Source organism: Carassius auratus, chromosome 38 (assembly GCF_003368295.1).
Source record: "Carassius auratus strain Wakin chromosome 38, ASM336829v1, whole genome shotgun sequence".
Classification (NCBI taxonomy): Eukaryota; Metazoa; Chordata; class Actinopteri; order Cypriniformes; family Cyprinidae; genus Carassius; species Carassius auratus.
In genome coordinates this window covers 15635246-15647164 of record NC_039280.1, presented here as the reverse complement: position 1 = coordinate 15647164, position 11919 = coordinate 15635246, and the positions used below count along the sequence as shown (strand labels likewise).

The window sequence follows — 11919 nt, the reverse complement described above, 5'->3', positions numbered from 1 at the left end:
AACCGATAAACACAGTCTTTTTATTTTATTTTATTTATTTATTTATGTCTCTGGATTTCTTTCTTCATGGTTTCCAGATTATCCAATATTGCACATAACGGTATAGTGTCAAGACTCTCTGCAGTCATCTGCCTAAATTCTGATTTGCCATTTATTTAAAATCACAATTTGTTAAACAGATTCAGTTCAGTCCGTGCATTTTGAATATTTCATTTTCTTTATTTCACTGGATAATACAGGGTTGAAGTTTAAGAAAAAAAGAAAAAAAGAAAAAAAAAAGCTAAAAAATAAATAAAATAAATAAATAAAAAGTTTTTTCCATTTTGAAAAAAAGAGACCTTAACAAAACGTTAAATAATAATGTTGGTTTCTCTAGAAGCATGTTTTGAATTAACAATTTAATGAACTTTTACATATTTATTCAATGCTTGATTTTGAAAATTTTAAAGAAGGCAAAAGGAAGGAAAAGATAAACATAACCCTAAAGTCAAGCTTTAGTCAAACAGACCGTAACATGTTAGTCAGACTACAAGTAGCTGCATAATAACCATGCAAGTGGTTGCAATTTATCTTACATTTGCACTTCATGTAAAAGCACAGAAATAAATGCCCTCTTATCATTACATACAACAACAGCATTAAAGATATAGCACACAAAATGTTTGATAATATGTTTGTTCTCGGTATGAAACACATTTGATGAAAAACGTAAAGAAAAAGTTGTTTGTGAGCAGCAGGTGAACAAAGTCTGAACTTCTTCTAAAAGACAGCAGTGCTCACGGAGGCAGTGTGTGATGCAGAGATCAGAATGATCCAAGAATAAACTGGCATCAGAAACTACAACTGACAAGTTTGGTTAATGTTCCTAGCTGAACTTGACAGCTGCTTTGAAAGTGCACTCCTCATTAAAGGTCGATTTATATGGTAAATAACTGACTATTCAAACATATATATATATATATATATATATATATATATATATATATATATATATATATATATATATATATATATATATATATATATATATATATATATATATATATATATATATATATATATATATATATATATAGACATTACATAAATATCTTACAAAAAAAAAAAAAAAAAAACCCTGGATCAATAGATTTTCCAGAGAGGTGAATATTTAAAGGGGCAGTTCATCTAAGCTTTCTAAAAAGTGTACTCACTCTTAGGCCATCCAAGACGTAGATGGGTTTGTTTTTTCAACTGAACAGATTTGAAGAAATTAAGCAGCATTAATTGCCCAGCAATGGATCCTCTGCAGTGAATGGGTGCCATCAGAATGAGAGTCCAAAAAGATGATAAAACATCACAATAGCAATAATTATGGATTATTATGGAGTCATATTCTAAGAAGTAAAACATGTCTTGATGTATTTTTTTGTTACAAACATGCAGCTTTTCTCTTTACAGGATGTTAATTGATGGACTGAAGTCTAATAGAGTAGCCTACTTGTGGATTATTCTGATGTTTTTAATCAGCTGTTTGGACTCTCATTCTGACGGCACCCATTCACTGCAGAGGATCTATTGGTGAGAAAGTCATGCAATGCTACATTCCTCCAAATCTGTTATTATGATGAAGTAACAAACTTGTCTATATCTTGGAAATGTTCTTTTTTCGGGCGAACTGCTGTATTCTTTTAAAAGCCGTGTCGCAGATTTAATCTATCGGATATTTATATTGGAGTGACATGTTATTTGAAGAGCACACTGTACAAAGGACAATACACGATCACAATGTTCGTCAAAAGGGAAATGTGTAGAAAACGCATGATGTACAGTACAAATATTATATTCTTGTTCAAAACATGGAAAAGGTCAAACACACTTCAAAGTGCAAAATTATACTGAGAAAAAAAGAAATGATGCCTCGTGTACAATAAAACTAAAAACACTTTACAACATGCTCTAAAGTAAAAAATAAAATAAAAAACACCCAATTCTAATATAATACAGACTACATTAGATCAGATTCATCCTGTTTTTTGAGCAATGTAAATCGAGCATTATGTGAGTGGGTCCAGAATGAGTAATGCATGCAACAAATTTGAGAATATAACAAATAAAAAGTATTTCTCTTCTTTTTGTCAGTTATTATAATCTGAAATGTGTTGCACATATTAATTATTCTCCACCTGCTGACATAAAATAATGCATGTCTGTAAATGTACAGATGTCAACACACTTAAAAATAAAGGTAACAGTTAAAGGGCTTTACAGCCTGACACCATAAATCAGCATGATACACAGCCTAATGCCAGTTCTTTAAAAAACTATTCATGCACTGATGATTTGTGATTTAAAGATCCTAGAAATCAATCAAGATCTTTCTAAATCTCCAGAATATCATATAGCCAAGACCTTTAAACAGTGAAAATGTGCCATATTAACCCACTGAAGAACCTTTATTTTTAAGTGTTTCACTACGAAACGCTGATTTATTACACATATATCCTTCAACTTAAAGTCTTCAAAACAAATAAAAGTAGATTTTCAGTCATTTGTAATCCAATAATCAAAGTTTCAAATAAACATTATCTTTCATTTTTTTTTTTTGTATTTATTTCAGATTACCAAGAAAACAATTACCTATACTCAGGCTTTAATGAGTTGAATGCAAATGTATTGAATTAAAATAATCTGGATAACACCTTAATCTATTAAAATCAACATAATGGAAGATTTGATTGAACTCAACATTTACAGTGGGTTTATATACAACCAATATTTCTGAAACAGTCAAAGTATAATATAAGGAATGCTTGCATTAGGTTAAAAAATCATAGCTGCTGGTACATATGACACCACATCAAATTTCATTTGTTTGTTTTTTTTTAAATCCAGGTTACAATTTTAAAAGCAATTAAAGATGATTTCCCCTCACAGACCCTGTTATGGTTGATGTGGTGCTGTCATCCCATAGCAGTATTGTATATTCTGTGATTCTGGTAATAATAACAACCAAAATTAGCTTTCATGTAAAAAAAAAAAAAAAAATTAACTCTACTCAGTTGTAGGCATAAAAACTTCATATAAACAAATAGTTTATCTGAATTAAACGTGTGCTGAATCAATGATAAATTAAACGGCCAATGCGTCACTGCTGGATGAAATTTGTTGCTTTAGCTGCCCCAATACATTTTGAAAAGTACAGGCATCCTGTAAGAATAGATTTACTCAAACAAACTGCATGCAGTTATTTGCATTTCAAAGAGTTGGCGAAATATACAGATGGAGTCAGCATTGACGTCTATGTTTACAGCAGTGAAATGTTGCAACACCATCAAATGCCCATGATGCAATTTTCGAATACTGTTTTTGTGAAGTAACATTTAGTTTGTACATTGAGCGTTTCGAATTAGTTTCGGTTATAGTCTTTCATGTTTACTTTGTCTTCAGCTGTACGACTTACTCTATTCTCACTTTTTAAAGGCAGACTACAACACCATGTTATATGAATGTACTGTAATACATGTAATGCATAATGCAAAGCACGTTACATAGCTACTTCTAATAAAAGTCGACTATGAGTGAAGTGTGAGGTCACATTCTACTTGCAACTCTCGACAGACGGCAGTGATAGTTTGAATCAGGAATCATCAAAGATTTTGTCTTTCTTTGGTTTGTCTGGAAACACAAGGACACTCAAGACCACATCTGCATGTTCAACGAGCTGCGCTGGATCCTCTGATCACAAACATTATTAACATCGTCATCAACAAGGAACGAAATGTGCTAAAATGTTTCTTTCACATAGTGAACAATATAAAAGAGAAAGAAAAAGGTGTAAAACTTGGAGAAACGACAGGCTACTTCTTGCATGTTTTCTGTAGTCCAGTCTCGCATCTGCCGCCCCCTGGAGCCCTTCAGTACTACAGGACGCTTTTACAGGAAACTAAACCCTTCAAAGAGCCACCAAAGAGCAGGCCAAACTCAAAGCTCTCCCAAAACCTCTTCAAGTTTTTGTGTTGCTTATGAAGGAAATCAAAGCAGAAGCTTATGGATCTCACTGCAGGGTTACTTCTTGGCGAGCTGGAACGGATTCTGACCCTTTTAATAAAAGAAACATACATATTTGTAGTGGACATCTGCAGCAGTGACGTACGGAGAAGGCAACACAACACAATCCTGAAACCCACTGATGCAGTTTTCACACTTCCGTCAGATGCGCGTCACAATAACAAGCACCACTTCAGCACGTGAACATCCAGAGGGTGTTAATTTTTCTTAAACATCATGTCATAATCATGCAAACAACGAGTTAAAAAAATGAGAATCTTATTAATTTGATATCAAATCAAAGAGGGAACATATGAATAATTAAGACGTGTTTAAAAACGTTTTGGCTTTTTACAGCCATTTATTATCTTATATTCCTCATGTTGACAGCATAGCTTCTTCGACATTATTGTTGACTACTTTGGCAGAGTAAAAGCATTAAGGCACATGTTAGTATGAGGTATTACAGACAGATAAAATGTTTATAGACATGTGATTACAAACCATGCTTAACTTGATATTAAGTGGCAAAACAGAGCCTGAATAGCTTGTCAATGTAAGCAGCAGCAATCCTACACAATCCACTTCAACACTGAACGAACATAAAACAAAATTATTGTTGGGAATAAACATATTATGATGTAAATGGCATGTCATGTGACTCTTCATTTTTTACTTATGGATGAGGTAAGATGGGACATACACTACCAGTCGAAAGTTTGGGGTCTGTAAGATTTTTGAAAGGAGTCACTTACTGTATATTCACCAAGGCTGCATTTATTTAGTCGAAATACAATAAAAACAGTTATATTGTGATTTTTAAAAATAATTTATAATAACCGTATAAGCATGTAATTTATTCTAAATGTTCAGCGTTCAGCATTAGTCTTCACGGTCACATGATTCTTCATAAATCAGTCTAATTTGCTGGTTAAAAAGTTACACTTTTGATCAGTTTAATTAATGCATCCTTGCTTAATAAAGTACTATTATCTAAAAAAAAAAAAAAAAAAACAATACTGACCCCAAACTTTTGAATGGTTGTGTTGATGCTTATTAACAAACACAAACATGTGCTTGACAGTGAGCAGCAATATGTACGAGATAATTTAAGACTAAATTCATTGCCCATGTAACTTGCATTTATCGACTACGCTATTAAATTGCCAGAAATAAGAATAAAGATAGAGAAAAAAATAGCTGCTCAAAGGGCAAGGTTTATAGGCATATTATATTTACATGAAACCCATCAAGGCAAAGCCCTGTGTGTGGACTTTAGCCATTCTTTTCTTTACATAAAGCCGTTCATTAATTCAGTTTTTGCAATAATATATTTTGCAAAGAATTGCAGGTGAATATGGAGAAAACTCACTTAACAAGCCATGCATTGCAAATGTTCATAATTTATGCACTGAAACTCATATAAAACAACTGACTTGATATTTCTACCCCATGTAGTATGGACATTGAAATAAGTCATTTTAATGTTCAGTAAACATTTGCATTTACAGTGTAAGCTCATTAGGTGTGGTGTGAACATGTTAATCTCAGAGCAAAGGGTTTCCTCTTAAACACAAGGCCAATTTGTAACTCCAGCCCCACTAATCAGTGCAGCGTGGTCCCACACAACACATTAAAACACCATGATACAATAAGTTAATAGGCACTTATCAGTTAACATAATGCACAAATATCATGCATATGCTGCCACAGTATATTTTTCCTCCATAAAAAAAAAACATCTTGACATAATGCATAGGTACAGTATTAAGTCCATTACATAAACAACGTTACCAGTAATAAAAATAAACGTCTGTACAAAAGTCCTGCCAGTATTTTTATGGTTTGCTGTATTTTCTATCAATATAACAGGTCAATGGCAAAAAAAAAGTACAAAAATAAATATTCTATTTACAATCACACATGGCACTCAGGAATTAATGTCACTGCAAAACAAGAGGCAAAAAGACTGAGTTATTTTCGAGCACACACTTTACAAGCAAATGGAGGTATAGAGTTATTCTTAAAATGTCGACTGCAAAAATGTTGACTGAAAATGTTTAGTTCTGTATTGAGTAATGCTCTAAATAATTTCTGAACCAATTGGTATTACATTATCATTAAACTTATTATAGATGACTATAAATATATTCACTTTAAATCCATACCTCCATATGACAAATATGACAAATACCTCCCATATGACTTACTATGAGTTATCATAGTAAGGATGGTATGGCCACAATTTATTTAAAAACCGAAATATTGATATGATCAGTCAATAGAACTCACTTTATTCCAACACCCTGGTACTGGCAAACCATCATCGCCCTAAAACAACAAAGAGGAGTGGTGAAGAACGGTAAGAATTAGTCATTTTCTTGAGAAGGGAGACATAACCGTATCCGTGCACATATAATATATATATAATCCTTTCAAAAGTCACCTTTGAAACATACATTTTCCATTTCCCCTCTGCAGTCAATCAATAAATGACTGTCCGTGCACACAAACATAAACACATAATGGCAACTTTATAATAATTACCCGTATTTTTCGGACTATAAGTCGCACCTGAGTATAAGTCGCATCAGTCCAAAAATACGTCATGATGAGGAAAAAAATATATATAAGTCGCACTGGACTATAAGTCGCATTTATTTAGAACCAAGAACCAAGAGAAAACATTACCGTCTACAGCCACGAGAGGGCGCTCTATGTCTTCAGTGTAGACTACAGGAGCAATGAGCAGCATAGAGCGACCTCACGCGGCTGTAGACGGTAATGTTTTCTCTTGGTTCATTTCTCTTGGTTCATGTCAAATTAATTTTGATAAATAAGTCGCACCTGACTATAAGTCGCAGGACCAGCCAAACTATGAAAAAAAGTGTGACTTATAGTTCGGAAAATACGGTATACTATTCTATCTCCATCTGCAGTATACTTGGATATTTCATTCAATTCAAAGTGTTTTCATTCTTGACAATTTAATCAGGTGAAATGGTATCCTTGAAAACAATGACCAGTCAAGATGCCTGCTTTTTGCAACAATGTATTTCCAGTTAACACTTTCCCTCATGCAGATTTCTGTGGTGACCCAGGATGCTCCAATTTACTGGACTGAAACAGATGTGGTGAAATGTAGTGAAGGGTTATTTAGACAAAATGTGGGTTAGTGTAAGAATATTGAATACGAAGATCAGTGAAATGAAAATGGAACACATGCAGTCATGTTAAATATTAAAAAAGTTAACTAGTTAAGTAGCAACAATCCTATTTTGCAAATAGTCTACATATTTCATCCATAATCAACAGAAATCTAGAAAGTTAAACCTTATGTGTTATAGATTTTTATTTTTTTATTATATATATATATATATATCAATTAGTTGGGTTGAAACATTTTTAAAATGGCGAAAAATTTATGGAATAGTTTTTTCTTCACCCTCTGGCCATCCAAAATGTAGAGTTTGTCTCGTCAAAACAGATTTGCAGAAATTCAGCATTACATAATTTGCTCAGGAATGGATCCTCTGCAGTGAATGGGTGCCATCAGAATGAGATTCAAAACAGCTGATAAAAACATCACAATAATCCACAAGTAATCCACACCACTCCAGTCCATCAATGAATGTCTTGTGAAGTGAAATCTGAGTGTTTGTAAGAAACAAATTCATCAAGAATTTTACAAAATGAGTCCTCTATCCATAATATTGCTTTCGCCAGTGAAATAGTTATCTGAATCAGGAGAGAAATATGTGCAGACCAAGCATGGTTTACAAGGAAAAAACATTACAAAGCAGTTCTAAACAAATATGTCTGTGGAATTTGATGTGAGAGGACAACAGTGGATGGACTTTTTCACTGGAGGAAGTATCATTATAGATTTACAGACTAGTATTTTAACCCGAAGCAATTGTTTCACTTCATAAGTCATTAACTGATGGACTGGAGTGGTGTGGATTACTTGTGGATTATTGTGATGTTTTTATCAGCTGTTTGGGCTCTCATTTTGACGGCACCCATTCACTGCAAAGGATCCATTGGTGAACAAGTGATGCAATGCTACGTTTCTCCAAATCTGTTCCATTGAAAAAACATAAGTATCTGCATCTTTGATGACCTTGGATGAAGTGTGAGTAAATGTTAATATTTAGAGGAACTATTCCTTTAAAATATATAGAAATAATTATTTATTGATATGATCACTGACGCATGCAAGAATTTTCTGTCCTATTCTGTAACTCTACTCACTCCAATCCTTAAACATGCTATGCTGAAGCGTTATTCAGTTAGAAAGCATTACTGGTTCAGGAAGGAAGGAAGCATGCGGAATAAGGAAAGGGATAGACAGCAGCATACCACGGGACACGGGGCATCTAGCCCGTCCAGGCCTGGCAGCCCTGGTTCACCTTTCTCTCCTTTAAAGCCTCGGAAACCCTGTTCATGAAATCAATCATATAAACATCCTGTAGTCCAGCTACACTGGCCGCTCTGTTCCAGCGTCTGAGCACTCTGGACCCGAGACTGACAGGAAGAGACCTGCTGCATCCACAGGGCTGGAAACTCACACCATTTGGTAACTGAACTAGTGTTTCCATCCTTCTGTGTTCAGCAGAACCATATTCCTGTCAGTCTAACTCCTGAAAAGCAAACATCCCATTGAGAGTTCTGGTGCCTAGTCATTTTTAATTAAAATCCCCATCTATGATAGTTCAAATATAATGCCCGAGTCTCTATTTTTTATATTCATTGTAATTCAGAGACTTCGACCAGAACTCTTCTGGGCATCTGTTAGTGTTTATTACACAAAGACAGAAGGAGACATGTCTTTTGGAAAGTCTCCTTTTGCCTTAGTGTTGCACGTTGAACGAAAGACATACCAACGGACACGGAGCATCTAATCCAGGGGCTCCTTGGTCTCCCTTATCCCCTTTGGCCCCCCTGTTGCCTTTCTTGCCCCTCTCCCCCTGCAAACAACAGTGCATTCAAAAAAGTCAGACTTTAGTCCTCCTAGTCTACTATAGCAGTACTAGTAAGAAAAGCACCGTCACTATGAATAACTGTAAGAGACTTTAGATGCTCTTTAAGATACTCTGAGAGTAGCTGTGTCTCTGAATGGAGCTATGATGAGTAGTGGGATCATTTAAGGAGGGTAAGTGAAGGGGTTAAGGAGAAGGAGATCAGCCAGTGTGGTTAGTGTGCAGACTTTCATTTACTTGATTCATTTAATGCACATCTATTTGGAAAGTGTAAAGTGCTTTTCACAATACATATTTAAAGGTGCCTTAGAATGCAAATATCACTTTTATAAGGTGTTTGAACACAGTTGTGTGGACACAATGTGTGAAAACAATGGTAAAAATCCACCCACTCATTGTTTTATAATCCTAATAAATCATAACCAGTCTCTCCACAATAACGGTTTTAGGTTTCTCACTATGACGTCATACTCGGGGAAAGTCCCGCCCATTTGTGACGCTCTCTGCCCTATTAGCATATACACACCCCTGAGTGAGAAGCAGCGGTCTGCCATTACTGTTCTCTTGCTGTAGCTACTGGAGATAAAATGTCGGCGCCAAAGAGCCATTAAAAGTGTTGTGTGTTGGGATGCACCAACAAACATAGCAGTCTCCATAGACCGATGAGGACACGGTGGTTAACTTTCATTTTCTAAGGAAGTGTCCCATAAAAAATGGAAATGTCATATATGCTTGAGCTAATCAATTTACACCGGACTGCCTCAGAAACGAGGGTCAGCTCAGCTCTGGAGTTGTGCAAAGACTGCTTCTGAAGAGGGATCGATGTCCAGACTAAGCATTATGCCTCATATTTTGTTTTTCAAAAGAGCTTCTTGGCTCTCTGTAAGGCTAATGCTGCTAAAGCTACCATTGCCTCTGCCTTTTTTTTTTTACTGATTCTGCCTTCATGTGCTACCGGAATGATCGTAAATAGGAATTTTGTATATAAAAATTATATTTGGAAGTAATGTTAAGATAAAATTTCACATACACTCTCTGGGGACATCAGAAAACAATTTTAAATATTGTATCAATGCATTCTATGGCACCTTTAATATATATTTCTACATTATAATTATTATTATTATGACCAATATAGGTGAAAGGATTTTTATATCACTTTGACTTTTTTATTTGCAAAAATTCTAAATGAGCGAAACATTCTAAAAGCACATTTATTAAACGTAATAACTGTTCAAAAATGAATAAATTAAAAAAAAATTAAAGTTGATTGACTTATGTAAAGGTCATGCCCTTGGGAGTCTATGTATTTATTTATTTATTTTGTTTTATTTGTCTAAATTACATATACACTACAGTTCAAAAGTTTCTGTTGGTAGGATTTTTTTGTTTTTGAAAGAAGTGTTTTGTCTTGAGGCTAAATTAATTTGATTAAAAACAGTAAAACAGCAATATTGTTAAATATTATTACTATTCGTCTGTTTTAACAGATTTTATAATATAATTGTTTTCTGTGATGCAAAGCTGAATTTTCAGCACCATTCTTCAGTGTTACATGAATAATTTTCAGAAATAATTAATAAAAAAAATATTTTTTTACCAGGATGCTTTGATGAGTAGAAATGTAAAATTAAATATGAATAAAAAAACTGAAATATTTTGTAACACTATAAATGTTACTTCACTATAATTTATTTATTTATTATTATTGAATGTGTCCTTGCTGAATTAAAGTATTAATTACTTTCAAAAGACACACAACTACTGACCCAAACTTTTAAACCAATAAATAATAAATGCCTTCATGGCATCTATATTATAGGGTCATTCCAACTAGGTTATTTTAGCCCTATATTTAAATATTTAAACCTTTGAAGTCAATAACTTATTGGGTGATTACTTCTCAATGGAATGAACACTATATTTTTATTCCCCAAAAATTGGCTCCAATAGACAATCTGTGATTGATTCCATATAGAACTCTTGAGTCAATGAAATATAATTACAAAGGTTCATTTATAAAACTGAAGAGGCACTAAAACCGTTTAATCAACATCCCTATGTTTTATAACTAATTAAAACCAGATCTGCTTTTAGAGTGTTTCGTGATTTATCCTCAAGTCTGCACGCGATTTGAATGGTTCTTGAGAGGAAACTATTACATTTAAGCTTTATAACTCTTCCAAAGTGGGATCTATCCAAGCTAGGATACAGAGTTCTAACATTCCGCACAGCCCTCATCATGACTGTTATTATAACACTTAATGGAGGAAGAAGAAAAAACTCCAAGTGGAATTACATTATGAATCAACATGGAGCTGATTTTCTAATCCTGTTTGACAAATACTGATTCTATAAGACTGTTTCCGAACCTTTGGCTGTGGTTTTTTTATATACTCTCTCATCAGGATGTCAAAATGAGCTCCGCACTGACATAATGCCTTTTCCCACACTGCTTGGTTTTGTGCCTCTCTCAAAAGAGATCCAGATGAGGCTCTTGTGGAACAATAAGAACTCTGTGCATTAGAATAACTGGGAGAAAATGAATGCAGGTTGGTAGGGAGGTCAGTGAAGGATATGAACAAAAGTAGGAGGTGAGGAAGAGGAGGAGTATTAACCCAGGCTACAACATTAGGATGCAGGAGGAGCAGGAGGAGGCCAGCGAGTGAGAAGGGGACAGAGAGGACGACCCGGCCCGACTCAGCAAAAAGAGCCACGGACACAGGCCAGGGTGCGGGGGGAGGTAAAGGGGATAGGAAGACCTGTGGAAAAAAAGAGAGGAAGACAAGGAAAGGACAAGAGTAAAAACAGCACCGTGTCCAAAGGTCCTCCACAGCACCTTCCACTGAGCACAATTATCCAAGATTTGATTGATTTGTTTGGTCCTGTTTACTACTACATGGCCAGA

General features: G+C 34.5%; 1 protein-coding gene across 24 annotated transcripts in view; it reads right to left on the bottom strand.

The window, feature by feature from the left end:
* Positions 1-1650: 1650 nt before the first annotated feature.
* col13a1 (collagen, type XIII, alpha 1) overlaps positions 1651-11919 on the bottom strand; it is a 94152-nt gene continuing 83883 nt past the window's right edge. For 21 of the 24 annotated variants that reach the window (XM_026224422.1, XM_026224424.1, XM_026224418.1 and 18 more), the window contains 3 exons: positions 8913-8999; positions 6322-6360; positions 1651-4080 (listed from right to left, as the gene is read on the bottom strand). In XM_026224422.1, the coding sequence (XP_026080207.1) occupies positions 4048-4080; positions 6322-6360; positions 8913-8999 (159 nt within the window). In that variant the 3' untranslated portion in view covers positions 1651-4047. Of the gene's footprint in view, positions 4081-4367; positions 5976-6321; positions 6361-8391; positions 8470-8912; positions 9000-11919 lie in introns of those variants that run through there. The other 3 variants (XM_026224423.1, XM_026224430.1, XM_026224428.1) reach the window with 3 other exon arrangements.